We start from the raw sequence: 17,877 nt of genomic DNA on the forward strand, positions 1-17,877 counted from the left end.
ATTACGCGTCTCGGTGGTAAACTTTGAAGGAGTTTAAGTCGGCGATATAGCCGAGTTAAAGAAGTCCTGGTTTGTTTGTTCGAGAGTGAGACGAGCGATACACAACGATTAAGAGGAACAGGCGGCGCACAAACGCGCAATGATCTTCGTGCTCTTGTTTTATCGCTGCCGGCGAACGATGCTTTATTTCGGCGCGAAGGAAAACGCTCCAGGCCGATGATAAATATCAAGGATAACCGGTTTGCTGCATTCGGTTCACACGGAATCCATAGATAATCGAGATCAGCGAACGCTCAACCTCGGGATGTTTACTTAAATTAAGATACTCTTCGAATCTTGTCGCTCCCTTGCCCGCTCCACGTCCCTTCGTCCTTTTCTTTCGCGGTTTAACGAGCAATTATCTCGAGACGAAGGAACGGAGAAAGCGAATCGCGTCTCCTTTTGAAATCTGGCGAGGCCGTTTCGCCTCGGAAGTGGGGATTTACGAGCGCTTCCGTGTCGATCGGAATTCCAAGGAAATAAACGAGGGTGATTCTTAGCTGCTTCAGTGGGAAACAACGAGTCTTCTTCGATGAAATCGTATTTATCAATAAGAAAAGGCAGATTGGAATAAATAGAGAATCTGAGCCCTCTTACACGATTCGACTAATATTATTTCTGAGATTTTACAAGTCACAAGTCACGTTACGAACGCTATATAATACATTCTTTGGCAGAATGGTTAACAAAACAAACGAAGATCCACGCAGGTGAATTTTACATATTACGAAATCGGTCCACTTATCTTCTCATATTTCTTTTTCTAAATTTTCTAGTTGTAAAAGGATACGAGTACGCTGATATTGTTAGTTGAATTATCGTGCAAGAAGGGCTTGGTGTACCGAACCTTTACGAGAAGTCTGATCCCTTGCGTTGCAATATTAACCCACTATGATACATACAAGTTTCCTCGATCGAAGGTGGAATCGTACGATAGAGAGATTGACCATTGTTTTCTATCCTTTGTATCCTTCAAGCAACGCCAAAGAGATATAAGAGCTTGGGATATTCGAATTAACTGGTAACCGGCTGACGAATGAAAAATAGCGAGCTCTTCGAAAATTACGAATAGCGAAAAAATGGACAGAGAAAACGAGAAAACGAACATGAAAGAATCTCTATTCACCATTATGACCAGCGTGTGTCCCGATCTCTCTGTATTGGCAGAAAGAGAACGAGTGAAAGTGAGGGGAGAGGAGGCTCGGCCGAAAGAGAATCGCAAATTGAGATCGTCAATATCAATTTCGACGGGACGAGGGAGCAAAGGTGGTTCGAAGGGACGGCGTGCGAATGGAAAATAACGATTCGATGCCTGATATCTGTCGGCGCGGCCGTGATAAAATAAATTCTCCTTTGAGCCCCGGTCGCTCTGTAAAAAAGCTACCGGCTGCCAGGCATAAATATCCGAAAAAAATGCGATTCGTCAAACGACGCTCGTCGCCCGATGCCAAGGATCGATGGGGAAACGTGATATTTTCACATCCGGTTGGACGTATCCCTCAAAGAATTTACTGTTTATCCGACCCATTCGTCTTCGGCCAGCATTCTTCGAGTTTTCCAAAGTCTCGATAGTTTCTACAGCTTTGTCTTTGTTATTGTGCCGTGAAAATGATGATCGAAATAGACGTTGTGTCGTCGAGTCGATCGACTTCGCTACAGACCGACCCTCAAGTAGAAATTCCTCCTATAATTCCGCTAATATACGTTTGGTATCTCGATATGTTTTTAAATCACAGCAATCAGATGAAAACTAACACCGTGTCACGTGCAGAATATTGTATTCGTTGATCTTTGAATCGAAGAATAAACACGAGTGTTGAAGTTGAAATTAGAAACTTGAATGGAAAGCATAACGCGTGTTACAAGCGTAAATTGATTAAAATAGCATGGAAAGTAAAGACGAAGGTCGTTTTTCGGTGGAACAGATGAATAAACCGGTGGTTTACGCCGTTAAAGGTGATTGATTTTGTTTAAAGGATCTTTTGAAACGATATGGTTGTCGAGGGATCTCGATTTCAATGAAATCTCGTTAAAAAATTGATTCATGGTGCGTTAGTTCGCAATATTTTTCATATAACTTTCAGCGAGCTGTTATTTTGACGGATCGCTCGGATGCTTATTCGATTTATCGCAAATATTTGCAATTCTTCAAGGTGCCACGAAGAAATGAAACGTAAAAATAATACGTACGTTGGATGAAGGAGTACTCGTTAAACGAGTCGATGTTGTTCGAACGAGTCACGAATGTACAGGATGCAATAGAAGACTAGGACGAACAAGATCACTTTTAGAAAAAGAAAATAAATACGTAAAAATAGAAACTCTTCTGATCTCTGTCAAGGTTGATGCATGGGTCTACGTTAACTAAACTTCTTTTACTTCGCTCCCTACAGTACGCTTCGAAAATATTTGATCGGATGTCGAATATGAAAATAAGAAACTCGTATAAAAATGACGTTTTACGAGACATCTTTGGATAGCAAGTTCCAATAAAAATGTCTAATTTTGGAATGCGCATAAAAACCATTAAGAAAGCGATGTTTCGCTTACTATAACGTAAAATATTCGAATAATTTGCGTTTAATCGAATAAAACGAAGAATTTAAACGGCATTTTCGCTTAATAAACAAGCGAAGATAGAAGCAAATAATTTATAGATAAACAATTTATCGTTTCGAAAATATCTCATTAGAATACATTATTATCGTTCTGCGCTTGAGAAAATAAAAGATCACAGGAAATAAAAAATCGCAGAAAATCGATGTTCAGACGAAATCGTTCATTCGCGTGGCGACCAATGAATGACGCGCCGGTCGTGAGCTTTTTGCTCGCAATTTAAAAGTTCAGCGTCGCTGCCAAAATAAACGCGTCGCAAATAAAACCTCGTCGGTGTATCATAGCGTTCAAAGGAGACAGAAGGAGAAGAAAAGGACTTACTTTTGAATTATGTCCCGAGCAGAAACGACAAGGTTGCCGGTCGAAACGTAAACGTGATAAAACACGCGCTATAACCGTCAGCTGGATGATGCGGGTAGATGCAGTTCTCGCGATTGCATCGTTCTCGTTTCTTCTCCATTTTCTACCTCCCACTGTTCCAGCATCGTCTCTTTTCTCCTGGAAAATCTTCGTGGATCGTAAAGTGGATACCTGTGTATTCGCCAGCTTTCAGAGATTCCGGATAGATCTCGCGGAAGCAATGGAAAATATGCCGGTCGACCAGCTTTAGCCGTGTTCACGACTAATGTAAATTCTTACAAACGTAATGGATAAATTTATTTTATAGCCAGTATTTCGTTTGATGTTCCTTTTTTCGCTCTTCGTATTGTCGTTTCTCTTCTTCCGTTCGACCCTGATGAGTCATTTCTGAGAAAATCGCATCCCTTTGTCACGAACGTCTCTCTATCTTCTCCGTTAAAAGTTCTTCGAAGATACAGAGAGTTCGAAATAAATCTTGATCGCACCAAGATCGCGTTTGATCTATCGAGATAGACTGCAATAAACGGAAGCTCGAAAGACTCTACTTGGGCCAGTGGTGTTTCCTATGCAGCTGCAAAGTTTCTCATAAATTGCAATCGTAATACCTAGCACTTTGAACGTTTCTTCCTTTCTTTTTTTCATTATTTCACGCTGATTATATAAAGAACATCCATATAATAATAACGTCCAGACGAAATGGTCCTCATTAAACATGTTCCGCGTTACGAGTGTAACGAGCGATCGAAGCATGCATCGGTGTGTCGTTTCCAGATCTTTTTTTCTTCCTCTCTCTTTCTCCCTTTTTCTTTTTCTATCTTTTTCTTTTCTTTTTTTTTTTTTTTTTATTAGATGCCGTCGATATTTTCAGTCTCAGACAGACGCTAACAATCCATATTCACCCCTCTGTCTCGTTACGTCAATTAACACGTAGCTGGATCCGCGATCCTACTTTCTTTGCAAACGCGGCGAGTGGCATTAATTTGAAACGTCGAACAAAAATACGAACGGCTGTCTGCTTCAAATGACTTTACTTCGCCCTTCCTCCGCCTCGGCTCGATGGAAACCCACCCTTCTCAATTTCGTGCTCGATCTTTCAAACTGTTCATCGACTCGTTTCTCCACAAATTTTCTAGCAACGACGTAGAACGGAGGATGCAATCCTCGAGCGAAATGGCGTTGGTAGAAGTAGAGCGAAATGCGGCCTTCTACGTTAAAATATACCTCGAACTTACACCAAACCATAAAATACGTTATGTGGTATTAAAAATATTTCTGCTTGTATTTCTATGCCTAAAATCAAATGTGATGATTATACTGAAAATATACTAAAATTACTCTAAACAGTAATTTTTACTTCTTAATATTTTTATCGGCATAATTTTATCTTCTAACCAAGTATTTTTCTTTTTTACCAGACTCTACGTTTCATTTTCACAGTATCAAATAATTGGAACGAACCAATTGCGCGCTATTCTGTAAAATTACTCGATGCATCAGTCGTTATGAGGCTGCAGATATAACGAGTAGTAGATCAAAACAAAAGATGATAAAACATCAAAGATAGTCTGTTTGACTTGATCGCGATCCAAGTGCAGTAAACGAACACTATTGATAAACAGAAATGGTGAAATCTTAAAAGAGGAATAAGGGGTATATAAAATTTGACCATTATCCGTGGCTGTCCTTGCTTCTTGCTCGTCGTTTGGCATACAAAGCCGATTCGACGGGGCTTTGATCGGTCAAGTACGTTCTCAAAAATCTTCTCTTTCATGTTCTCCTCGCCTTTCAAGCGTTCACCGTGTACCGTGGTTCTTGGGTGCAGCTGTTCCCGCACAGGTGATCGACCGTTTGTTTGCATTCCGCTGTTCGATGGGCCTTCATGCTTATCACGCGCCTCCACGTTTCCCACCACGGTGAAAGGTTCATCCTGCACGCGCGAGTTCACCTTCTGCATTCGTGGACGCGTGTCTAATTTGCTTTCTTCGCATATCATTATAGCTGTAGAGATTTTTCATGCGCCGATCGTTCCGCGAATTCGTTGTTTGGATTGAAACCATCGGCCCGCGGTGCACGCCGATGAATTTTTCAGTAGTCTCCGCACGATAAAATTTTCATCCGAATAATAATCGACGAACCGGTACTACCCGTACATACTCGTATAACGGTGGATCGATAATAAAAGCCTTGCATCATTGATGACGAAATCCCGACGATATTTCCATCAGTCTGCGTTCGTACCCGTGTCACGTCTTGTTGACTATTGTTCCAATTTGAAAGACAAATAATTCTACACGTGGCAATATCAGATTTGTTGCTCGACTCGTTAGACGTCTCTGCTATCCAAGACGCGCAGATTCATTGGATTATAGACTCGAAAAAATCGGATACACGAAGAATTAAAAATTAAGATAAAGGCTTCGGAAATTCTTGGCTACAGCACGCTACGTAGATTTGTGTAATTAAGGATCTGTAAAGAAATTTAAAATATCAAAAAAGAAAAGAACGCGTTAGAAATTGTCTAGTATAACGCACTATACGGATTTGTTTTATTGCGGAAAATTAAATAATAATTATAGGCTTTAGATTTGTTACTATACTTGTCCGACATCTGGTACATTTTTATATCGAGATGGAATATAATAAAAAGAGCGACTTTAAAAGAGCTACGTATAGAGCAGAATAAAATTGATTCTCCACCGGTTACAAATAGTTAATTGATTTCAAATAAGATGTAGTAAAATCTAATCGACAGCCGGTGCATTAAGATTATGTTTCTGTCTTTGGTGGTTTTATTTCCTCTGCGCATTAAACCGTAATTATCATAATACGTATGCGTAACATGGTCGCGTGGCATCTCGTAATAGCTGGATGCAAGAATCTTCTATTTTCGAGGCGCCGCCTAATTGTTACGAGCGGGGAATATGCAAACATCTCGCGGCTTGCAACCGGTGGTGGTTCAAAAATAACGTGGCGATCAACGAGAGAGCGGAGAGGTAAGCAAAGCGGAAAAGCGGCGAGAGAGTTGGCGTTCTCGCGTGGAAACGGCTGAGTCGACCTGATTCGAACTTACTTGCATGGGCCAGTTTCGCACATGGCAACCTGCTAAATGTGGCATCGGGAGGGATCGATTATAAAAGTCGAATCTGTGACGCGAATTTCGTATCAAAATTTTAAAGTTTTCATTGGATTATAGACTCGAAAAAATTGGATATACGAAGAATTACTAATTAAAATAAAGGCTTCGGAAATTCTTGGCTACAACGCGCTATATAAATTTGTGCAATTAAGGACCTGTATAAAAAATTTGAAATATCAAAAAAAAAAAGAACGCGTTAGAAATTATCTACTACAACGCACTATGCAGGTTTTATCGACGTTCAATTATACGTTATAAGTTGGAAAGCATTGTGACGGCGATAATAAAGATTGGGCAACCACGAAAGTACTGAAATGGGGAATGACAGGAGGGAAAGAGGACTCCGTGGCCTTTATAACGCTATAATTTCGCGACACAACACCGTAACGGGCTGCGAATACTCAGCCGGAACGAATTAATAATGCTTTGACTTCGACCACAATGCGATGCATACATTACTCGTGGCGGCGCAACGTGTCACGCTGAACAAACGGATACGTTTGCGGCCTGATTTATGTTCATCGTAATTGAACGCAGCGCTAATTGAATCGGGTCGCTTTTTGTCGCCGGAAATTCGTCGCGGTACCTGTGGCGTCGCGGCTGAACGACGTACCCGTAACACGAATAAAACAGCATCTTTACGAAAGATGAAAAATAACGTTCCTATATGCTGCGCGTATAACGAGAAAGATAAATGTGCAGAGAATTTTCTTAAACCAACGTGTATCTCCATAGATCTCTGAATCACTGCCTTGTCATTCCTCGTTCTTTGAATTCAAGGCACAATAACCGTCATAAATCAAGCAGGCCAGACCCAAAAAATTCCTTTCACGCGCAACTGATAATAAATGTTCAAGATTCTCCGAGCAAAGTGTCAACTACGCGAACCCGTATTCCCTCGGATGATCGCTTTAACCAATTCAATTATCCAAACCATCGACGAATCTCCCTAAGTTCTAATCGACCTTGTGGATTCTTTTTCTCTTAACCCTAGCGTGGGCAATCGAGTAGACATTTCTATATTTCTTTTAACTTAATTGATTTCCAGCGATAGTAGCATAAAATCGCTTCAGATCCGAAGAAAGCGCGAACGTTTGAAATATCAAAGCTTGGAATTTGTTTCGTAAAATTCTGTTCATAAAGATACGAATTTGTAAAAAGATCCGAGATCTAATGGGCAAGCTCGACCGGAGTCTCCTATAGAGTTTCTAATGCGACTTCTTCGAGCACTCAATCATCTTCAAACTAAATACTCATTTCCTAGCTCTGACGAGGATCTAATGTTTCTGTTTCAGAGCCGCACTGGGCCGTGTGTGCATGAAGCTGGTGGTCGTGATGGGCGTCACCTGGGTAGCCGACGTGGTCTCGTGGGCAGTCGGTGGTCCTCAATACATCTGGTACTTCACCGACATGATAAACGCGTTCCAGGGCGTGCTGATCTTCGCGGTAGTTGGCTGCCAGCCCCAGGTCCGCGCCGCCTTGAAAAGGATCTGCAACAGGAACCCGAGGACCAACGCTGGAAGGCAGGGAAACGGACTGAGCACCACCAGTCACGGGATGCCCAGCATGGGCGACAGCGTCATTCAGAATCCGAGCACGAAGACCGCTCCGCTGGAAACCATCTGCTAAGCGACTTCTCTGACCTGCCGCTTCCGACAGTCGAGCTTCTCTGACGGCGTGCTTGCTCTGTTTAGTCCGTTGGAACCGTCGCTGTCGGTCAGTTTAGAGTTACTCGACTCTCAAGCAGAGAGATCGAGACAGGATTCAGTGGACGGGAAGTCGAAAGCGTGTGTTGGAAAGAGGCAGATTCACGAATCTCGTGAAACATGTAAAACAGACGCGGAAGTCTACGAAGCGGAAGAACACTGTATACGAAGCGACCAGCGTGAATAGCATCGCATCGATGGATCACTACCAAGAAGCAGCATTCTCTTTTCTCTGTTCATAGTTCGCGCGATTCTTAATACAAACGCCGTTGATCCTTAATAATACGATCGTCATCAAAGGAGACAGAGAAAGGCTTCTATATCTACTATCCGTGCCCGATTCGCGTTGCAGGGTTGACGACCTCGAGGCCGTGAACTTGAAATAACCGGACTTCCCCGTTCCGGATGACTTTGTGACTCGACGAGTGCCGTTTCGCGAACATTGCCCGTATACAAGTAGGCCCGTCCAAGTAGGACTCGACTCGCGTCAAAAATCCTCGTCTACTAAGAAAAGAGGTCGTCGACCTTGGGAGAAGTACAGTCGCCAAGAACGCGTTTGCTCGCCGCTCGTATCCCCGCGGACTAAACGCGGGGAAAGCTGTAGAACGCGCGAGCTGTCGCTTTGAATGGTTGATTGTCTCGACAGGGAACACAATGGAGAACAGAGAAAACAACGCGAAGCGACAAATATTCATAGAGACACCCGTCCTGGTTCGAGTCCCCTCTCGAGGGAAAACCGCGTTCCCAGCGACTCTCGGTTCAGCTTTCACTCGCGTCGAATCTCCTGTTATCGTTGCAATTTGTAATTCGCGCCACTCTCCGTCTTTTCATCTCTTTAACGATGATTCGAAACGAGAGTTGCGTTGTTCGTTGTCACCGATCGTCCAGAGAATCGTCGTCGAATCAACCAGGCCGTCGTTAACGCGCGTAGGAGCAACCAGTCACTGTCCATCGATTATACGCTGAGCGAAGTTAACGAGATGATGTGTGGCCGATACGAGACACGCTATTTCGGTATTAACAAACGGCGCCGGACGAGCTCGATTACGAGCGAATTTTTCGCGCGACAGTAAATACGATCATCGATATTAATACATGGTCGTCCGTTTTGCTCGTTTTTAGTCGCGACGACTCTGTACTGCCAGGCTGTATTTCGTCTGACGTTCTGCTATTCGCGATCATGCGTCGATTCTACAAATAAATGACACATCGAGGCCACGAAAATTTCCCAATAAACGAACGACGTGCGTGACGTGTCCGGTCGATGAAATCGCAACGACCTTGACCTGTGTTCGCGAGCACGCGTCAGGTGAATCCGGAACTTTCTTTCGCGACTCGTCCTTCGTTATTCATCGGGCGTGCTTAAGACCACGAGCGATCCCTCTTCAATTTCCTTCGGCATAAATTTGCATCAGCCGACTACAATCGTGGCTACCATTAACGCGTTGCATTAGGAGTCTTGTAGCGTAGTCTCGTCGACGTCAGTCGCACATCATTTTCTTGAAATACGTTCAACGTCTCTTTATCCCACTTCTTTCGTACGACTGCTGGATCATCGACGACTTAAATTTATCGATCCACGGCGTTAATGGCGTTCTTTCGATCATGCTATCTCGACAATGGACCGTGAAGAACACAGAGGGGCTCGGAGAAAAGTAACAACACTGCCAAAATCAATTTCGATGACAAAACTCGAAGCAATTTTTTCGCCTCATGTTGCAGCAATTTTGACGAGACTTTACAATATCGCTAGTTTGATCGTAAACACAACGAAGCATCGTTCGCACATCTCCGTTAGGATAAACCATATTCTTTTTGATACTTTTAATACCGTGAAAATGATTTTACACAGATAATATATAGGGACAGTGTAAGTCGATCTAAAAAGCAATCAGTTCAATTGGAGAATCGAACGAGGAGAGTGTTTTTTTTTTGTACAGGTGAGTCACGCTTTCACGAAGTCATACGTAGGTAGGTCAGGGCATAATGGACGACAACTCGTGACAATACACACTAGGAATTCAATGCCTTCTGAAATGCCTTCCAAACGTGGTGTTCAACGTGCCGAATTGTATACAATGGGAAACCAGACGGAGACCAGATGAAGTCTCCTGTCTCTTTCGGTTCTCGCATCGCGTGCGATCGTGCGAGATTACCATTTCTCCAAGCGATTTCCGGCGTAACTTCCGATGACATTCCACGACAGATTCATTCACCTTGCAGTGATGAATTAATCACAATTACGCGTCAGTGTACAATAAAATCACGACAACCGATGAATATTGATTTTCTTAATTTTTTACCAGTTGGTAAAACTATTTCTTTACGTTAGAATCTTTTTCTCTTCTTTCTTTTCACCAGTTCAATTCCAAATCAAGTGCTGAGTCGTTGCGAATGTCATGGGAAATCGCCGAGTGCGATAACACGCACCGCATAAAAACCGTCTCACGTCTGCGTAGAATTAGTACCTCGCACTCGAGTTTGCTATTCTTTAGACCACACGTTCGCGTAACTCTCAACGCGCGAGCGCGAGTAAAGTAATCATTGTCATTGTTTCTTCAGGTGCATCCAAGAGACTGAGCCATGTACCCCTCCGCTCATGTTAATCGGAAACTATCTGAATTCTCTGCGAAGATACTCCGCCACTGTTTTCCAAACAGATCTTGCTCCCTGAAATGGTACCAAAGCTTACGCGTAGACTCAATTTCTCAACAACGTTTAGATCGAAAGCTTCTCCTTTTAGAAAAATCTTATGAGAATCTGTATGATCTTCGTAGAGTGACAGATGGTTTCTAAAACCATATTAGTTCCTTTTCTTCTTGTATGAATGAGAGTGGAGCGCAAAGTCGTCAAAGTTTCGAGGATAAATATCACGTGTTCGAAAAGGGAAATTCTTAATCTTTCGTCTCTCGTAAATAATGAAACGCGTAATTGTTCGATTCCTTGTCGACATTGTTGTCCATGCGGCGTGCGTATCGTGCCTGCGTGTGCGTAGCGAATAATTGCGTGACAATGCGAGCGTGTGAATGGTACTGTGTAATTAGCGTATTAACGAGCAGTAACTTCGTTATAAATCCCTTGCTGTGTATAATCGTGGCCGAACAATGCGTAACGAGCCGGCGACAGTCGTAGCAGCTTTTCCGTTTCGTCCGTTCGTAATTCATCGCGATGTGGACTAAGCCATCGCGTTTATTTTGCATCTGGCTCGATGACGCGAGTTCAAGGATCAATTAATCTCGCTGGTGATCGAGTCTGCGACAAATCGACGATCGTCAAGCTCGTACGCATCGATCGTTCCCCGTCATTGCACCTCCTTGTAGATAAACATTTTCTCGTCATTATGTTACTTGTAATTATACGGTAAGCGCATATAAGTTATTCGTGTCCGTCGTACGCGACCAGATACAAGATTTAAGAATAATACAAGCCACTTTGAGAAATTGTTGCTGGTCGTAAGGATGGATCTCGATGTACATTAATTCAACATTCAGTGTACTCGACGATAATTCGTTAGGTAGTTAGGGTAATCGATGAGCAAAGAGGAGCAACGTAGCCTTAAAACTAATTTATTCGGAGTAGTCGTTGTTGACGTATGAACAATAAGAGAAACGTAACATATAGTATACACGTACATACACGTAAACGTATAAATATACACGGAAACTTGCCAGTATAGAGAATTAGAATTAAGAAGGGAACACGTGAATCACAGCGAGAGCACGATGGAGATCGTGGCAAGAGAAAAAGAAAAAGAATGGCTCTGGCGATCGTTCCGGGGGGAAAATACCCGCGATCGGCCAACGCGTTTAAACGGTTATTGAGGACCGCGTGCCTTCGCGTAATTTACGTGCGTGCATTCGCAGCGCGGAAAATCCAATGTTGAATTTAACATGGAGAACGTTCCCAACCACGGTGAAACGCGCTTGGTATGACAACCGTGGCCATTGGGATAGATTAGAAAGTCATTGATTTGAAATTTTATAGAAAATACATTGTCCAAAATTGAACGATTAACGCTAATTTAAAGTTATTGATTCGACATTGGATTCTTCGCGAGGTAGGAAAGTTCGTAAATTTGGCCAAAATAGTTCTTCACTTTTTGTATATTTTTTACCGTGATAGATGAAGAATGAAACGAAGGATTGTTGTGCGGAAACTGTTATATCGAGAAGAGGAAGGTTGATTCTTCGGAGATACGGAGGCTATTATAGGGAGACAATAGTATTAACTCGTCGTGCGATTTAGAGGACGAGTTTGTGGCGAGCTCGTATTGGCTCGATTAACCATGTAGAGAGAACAGCCGGATTACCATGGTAGAGAAATTTATAATTACAACGACCCTGTACTACGGCCGATCACCACCATTCCTGTACAATGTATCGTAACAGTATTTACTATTGCACTAATGGTAATAAAGAATAACTGTTAGTACATGTTTCGTTACTGTTTGAAACTTCGATTTATTGTCCAGTAGATTTAGTTTCTAATCCTTATATATCCTCGAATTATTCTACTTTCATAATTTGTTTTAGTTCTTTGTAGACAAATAAAGGAACGTCGTGAAATTTCTACGACATATAGATGTCAAAGTAGCCCTCATCATCTCGATCTTAAGAAGCAATAAATTTCATTTACTTCGTTATAAAATTTGAAATAATGCGAGGGTACGTCGCGCGTGCCTTCAGCGAGTAAATTGATTACGCGAGTAATCTCGTAACGACGTTTACCCTGGGTATGCTTCATCAATTCGGTAGTGAGAAGTTTGAAGCTGGACGAACCCCTCTTAATTCAATCAGGCAAACTTCCCTGCTATGGACTCTGACATTAGTTGCGCCAGCCGAAATGGAAACTTCGACCGCATTGTAAGTTAGAGACAATTACTCTAGTCTTATTAAACGAGCGTATTTCACAAGTAGCCGCAATTGAGTTTCGTCTCTTCCGCGTAAATTCTCACTACGGGATTCGTATGCGAACCAACCGATGCTGACACGCGAGGTATTAATAATTTCGTAGTGTTTCGAAATTCGAGTAAGCACGAAGTTTCGATAATTCTTGTCAAACGGTAAGCAAGTTTCTATTTAAGGAAGATTGATGGTTGCCGGCACGATACATCCGGTGGTTAAACAGGAGGGCAACAACCTTCTATTTGTTCTACTCTTAAGACGAACGTTTAAGGCTGATAGTTGAGTGACATCTTAAGAATTGGGGTCCGCCTTCGAGTCTGAATAGACTTCAACTTTGTTTAGTTCCAGACGTACGTGCAAACGATTTTCAATGGGTTCTTTTGTTGTTGATATGCACACAATGAATAAACATACGTAAAATATATGATTTGATCGGCTATTTATTTTAGTTGATTTATTATTAAAGTTGATTTGCTATTAAAGTTGATTTGCTAGCTCTATTCTATACATTTTCCTCTATATTTTTCCGTATATAATTTATTAAACGAAAAATAGCAGGTGGAGTGACTCCTTGAATACGACTGGCTGCAGCAATCTATGCAGAAGAAATAATAAAGGTAATTACTGCGAAAATTATGAAGATTTATTTCTACACTTACTGTATATGGTTGAAACTTAGAGAGTTTTTCTTTTTCCTCCATGGATAAACTTAATTGAGGTCTGTATCGGAACACATTCAGTCATTAGTAAAGATAATTGCACTTGATAGATATCACAATTTATATTTCAGATAATTAACTTACAAGCTATAGTCTATGGATGGCGGGATAAGCATCTGTTCGTTTTTGCGAATTTCACTGATTTCTTTCTCCATTTTCTTTAAGGAATCTGCATACAATGCTTCTATCTATAAGATCAAATAGATGGTCATTATAAAAGATGATAAGCCGTACTGATTTAAAAATATCACTTGCGACAAAATATTGCTACCTTTAATCTTCTTGAAATAATTGGATCGTCTGCAAGATGTCCAAAGCGGTCAGGAAATGCTTTGATAAATATATCAATGTCATAATGCTGTATGATATCAAAAGCAGATCTTAAATTATGATTCTTAGAAGCTGGAATACCCAGTAATTGACACCACTTTGCATTGTGATGAATTTCATTTTTAAACAACTCTATATTTTCTGCTAGTTTGGATAAAGTTGCTTCTGTTTTTATCATTCTTTCCTCTGATACGCAACCACTTTCATATCCCTTTTTGGTAAGCCTTTGATCTGCATTATCTGGTCGTAGACACAATCGAAATTCTGCACGACTGGTGAACATTCTATATGGTTCATTTGTACCAAGTGTAGTAAGATCATCAATGAGTACACCGATATAACCTTCTGTTCGACTTATTATCAATGGCTTTTTATTAAGAACCTAGTAAATAGATTATTCAACAAAATAAAACAATGAATTTCTTCGTTATTAACTTAAAAAGTTTATAATAAAAAATGGGTGACAGAGACCTTGGCCGCAGCATTAACACCTGCTACAATTCCTTGTGCAGCTGCTTCTTCGTAACCAGTTGTACCATTTATTTGCCCAGCAAGAAATAGTCCTGGAATTCTTTTAGTCTCTAACGTAACATGTAATTCTTTTGGGTCAATATAATCATACTCAACTCCATAACCTGGTCTCACTGCGCATAAGATTACAACGTTATATTAATATATTTAAAAATATGGAATGTCAGTATATATATATGTATATCATAAAGGGAACAGATTTACCCATTTTCGCATTTTCTAATCCTGGAATACATTTAATAAGTTCTTCTTGTTTCTCTGCTGGAAGCGTACACGATAATCCTGAAGGGTATGTTATGGGTGAATCTAAACCTTCAGGTTCCAGCCAAATTTGGTGTTCATGTGCATTAAACTTAAGAACCTTGCTTTCTATACTTGGACAATACCGTGGTCCTGTTATCTCCTCTGTAATGTGTAAATTACAATGCATGTTGTCTTTGACAATTTTTGAGACAGCTTCGTTTGTATATGTTAGATAACAATTTATTTGTTGTTCTACGGGTAACCAGACAGTATCATTCATGAATGAAAATGGCGTTGATACTTCGTCTGGTTTACGTACATCACATTTGGAAAAATCGATAGTAGATTTTTCTAACCGCGGTGGTGTACCTAGAAAAATATTTTAAAACATGAGAATATTTAGAGCCTGTAGATAAAGTATATGAAACATGATTATGACAATTACCAGTTTTTAATCTTCCCATTCTAAATCCAATTGTTTCTAACGTATTAGCTAATCCAATGCTGGGTTCATCACCTAATCTACCAGCAGGTCTTTTTTCTAACCCAATATTAATTTGACCTTTTAGAAAAGTACCTGTTGTTATGACAACTGCATCACTGTATATTTTTGTCCCATCCCCTGAAACATGATTTTTATAAATATTTTATTTGTTTAAAAATTAATAACATACATATATCCAATTTAAAAGAATGAGCATACCAAGAATTATTCCATGACAACTTGGAGAATCTCCATGTACAATTAAATCTTCCACAGAGGATTCATATATTTGTAAACCAGGTGTATTGAAAAGCTCCTTCTGTAGGTGCTTCTTATATAAGACACGATCAATTTGAGCTCTATATCCCCATACAGCTGGCCCTTTAGAACTATTTAGGATTCTATAATTAATTCCAGAGACATCACAGATACGGCAACAAACACCATCTAAAGCATCTACTTCTCTCATAAGATTCCCTTTTCCAATTCCACCAAAGGATGGATTACATGACATTTCTCCTATGAAAGTATTGTCATAATTTTTATTCAATAATCTTTAATATTAAAAGAGAAACAAAAGTGATACCTATCGTGCTTTTCTTATGAGTAACTAATAATGTTTTTGCACCCATCCTAGCAGCTGCTGCACAAGCTTCTGTTCCGGCATGACCACCACCAATAACAATGACATCAAATTTATATTGATGATTGCTTGATGAAAGATTTCTTAATAATTGAAGAAAACCTTGTCTATAATTTCTGCCTATTGGAGGCAATCTGATCTTGTTATAATTCATTTTATTACCAAAGTATTCTAGGATTAGAAAAATGAAGCATTTCATTAAACATGTACTAAATGATTTATTGTAATAATTATAAATATATAATATGTGTAAAAAATATATTCATATAATGACTTTAAAAGACAAATACATAGAGATCTATATAATACCAATAATACATATAAATCTATGTAGAAAGTAAATATAGAAAATGAACTTTTCTTAAGATATAAAAAATTCATTACTTTCTAATTTCATAAATAAAAAATTATATGTAAGAGCATCTCTAAGTTTTGGTAATATTAACTTTTCACATATAGTTTCTTTATTTGTAAAGTTCATATTCATATATTTCAAATTATTTATAAACTCTATAACGAAGTTAAAACAATTCATTGAGATTTCATCATAATTTTCAGATTTCCACTTCGAGTCTTTTAACATTATTTTTAATGTTTCGTTCCAATGACTGTCCCAAGATGAAGGGATTACATTTATTGCAATGCAATTTGTCCATCTTGAACAATCATTTAGTATTAAACCCTCTTTGTCGTATTCAAAAACAAGGCCATTCATGTTAGTTATTCCTATATGCAAATCATTTACGATATGATAATCAGTTAAAAAATTGCCATTAGCTGGCCTTACAACTATAGAATTTGGTTCACACGCTGCATTTTTATATGGATATGGAACAAGAAAGGGCATTATTTTATATTCTGTAATACATAATTGACAAATTGGGCATATTTCTGGAACAGTTTTACAGAATATACTTTTTGAACAACAGTGACGAAAACACAAAATTTTTGAATCACAAGCCATAATTTTTAACTAATATCAATAATATAGTTTCGTTTCAAACGATGTATACAACGATGTATACGACATTGTATACAAGATGTTAGGTTATATCGCACAGTTTAGTGACGAATGAAGTTATCTAGAAAAACACAGTCAAAATCCTGCTCTCTACCTCATTTTTTACGCATGCGATAAGGGCTACAAACGAAATACATTATTTTAAATAAAAAAAGGATAATGTAAATGATATTTGTAACAAAATAGTATGATTTCGAGAAAGCACATTACCTGTTATAATTTATTACATTTAACTGTCAAAATATCTTTATATCATTAATATACATATATTCAACTTTAATTTATTTGTTTATATGTATATTTATATTTTTACATATTTCTCAACAAATACTTCTTCCACATTTTTATCAATAAGATAAAAGCTAGATCACCAATAACCGTTTATTACGTATGTCATCATTATACTATACCCCCGACGAGCTACAATATGGGTCAGAATCATATAAAAAAACTGTGGTCAGGTCCACGATCATATAAGCGGCTTTCATAACTAGGCTAAACCATTCAAAAATTGAGTCGTGTCTAGTCATGAAAAATTAAAATCAAAGGTCAATAAAAGCAGAGACAACAAGATCTGGGCTATTTTCACACAATGGCGTTACACGACGAATCCTAATTTCTCGATTGAAGTGCCCTACTGCGGAGAAATTAACGAACATCGTTCGGTCACTAAGAGCCTTATCTTATCCATTAAAGTTTCAGATCTGTGTATATGATCGTGTGATGAGAACCTTCTTATCTTCCATGTTGATTTTTTACAACTAATTACGACTCAATTTTTGGACGGGTACCCCTAAGCTCCGGTATATGAGTGTCGAGACTTACAATCCTATTCTTAGTCAATGTTATCCTGGTACCGTTTATTCCTTCCATCGTGAGTCGAGTCTCAATCGACAAATCGAGAGACAACCGGGTCCAGGCTACTTTTACACGATGGCGTTAGTCAACCAACCCTCGTTTGATTAGAGCGCCTTACTGCGGATAAATTGAACAACATTTGCCGCTGCCTAAGAGCCTTACCTTTTCTACGGAAGTAACTAGACCTGTGTATACGACCGTAGTTCTGTCTTATACGTACCTGTAGCTTAGACGAGGTTTTGTACTTCGTTGCCTATACCTTATTTGTAATTTCATGGTAATGTCAT

At 39.7% G+C, this 17,877-nt stretch overlaps 2 protein-coding genes across 4 annotated transcripts in view; one reads left to right on the top strand and one right to left on the bottom strand.

Moving 5' to 3' along the window:
* The window catches only part of LOC126915983 (probable G-protein coupled receptor Mth-like 1), a 152,472-nt gene extending 140,184 nt beyond the window's left edge, over positions 1–12,288 (top strand). The window contains exon 7 of the mRNA XM_050721297.1: positions 7,447–12,288. Within this exon, the coding sequence (XP_050577254.1) occupies positions 7,447–7,780 (334 nt within the window). The 3' untranslated portion in view covers positions 7,781–12,288. The remainder of the gene's footprint in view (positions 1–7,446) is intronic.
* Positions 12,289–13,183: 895 nt separating this feature from the next.
* LOC126915975 (protein MTO1 homolog, mitochondrial) lies at positions 13,184–17,669 on the bottom strand. Of its 3 annotated transcripts, none has more exons than XM_050721273.1 (10): positions 17,558–17,669; positions 15,655–15,882; positions 15,288–15,587; positions 15,030–15,206; positions 14,546–14,953; positions 14,282–14,454; positions 13,752–14,192; positions 13,565–13,668; positions 13,421–13,481; positions 13,184–13,356 (listed from the first exon to the last, which is right to left on the bottom strand). In XM_050721273.1, the coding sequence occupies exons 2-10, from the start codon at positions 15,863–15,865 to the stop codon at positions 13,264–13,266; spliced, it is 1,968 nt and encodes a 655-aa protein (XP_050577230.1). In that variant the 5' UTR covers positions 15,866–15,882; positions 17,558–17,669; the 3' UTR covers positions 13,184–13,263. The 3 variants fall into 3 exon arrangements, with proteins under 3 accessions (XP_050577230.1, XP_050577227.1, XP_050577229.1); XM_050721270.1 differs by having other exon boundaries at positions 17,590–17,620; XM_050721272.1 differs by lacking the exon at positions 17,558–17,669 and adding an exon at positions 16,943–17,474.
* Positions 17,670–17,877: the final 208 nt, after the last annotated feature.

This window comes from Bombus affinis, chromosome 5 (genome assembly GCF_024516045.1).
Source record: "Bombus affinis isolate iyBomAffi1 chromosome 5, iyBomAffi1.2, whole genome shotgun sequence".
NCBI classification, from domain to species: domain Eukaryota; kingdom Metazoa; phylum Arthropoda; class Insecta; order Hymenoptera; family Apidae; genus Bombus; species Bombus affinis.

Coding starts and splice junctions, on each gene's coding strand:
- LOC126915975 (XM_050721270.1), bottom strand. Junction 15,207..15,287: donor TTGTCATGGAATAATTCTTG/GTATGCTCATTC, acceptor ATCATGTTTCAG/GGGATGGGACAAAAATATAC. Junction 13,357..13,420: donor CTAAGTTTCAACCATATACA/GTAAGTGTAGAA, acceptor TCTTCTGCATAG/ATTGCTGCAGCCAGTCGTAT.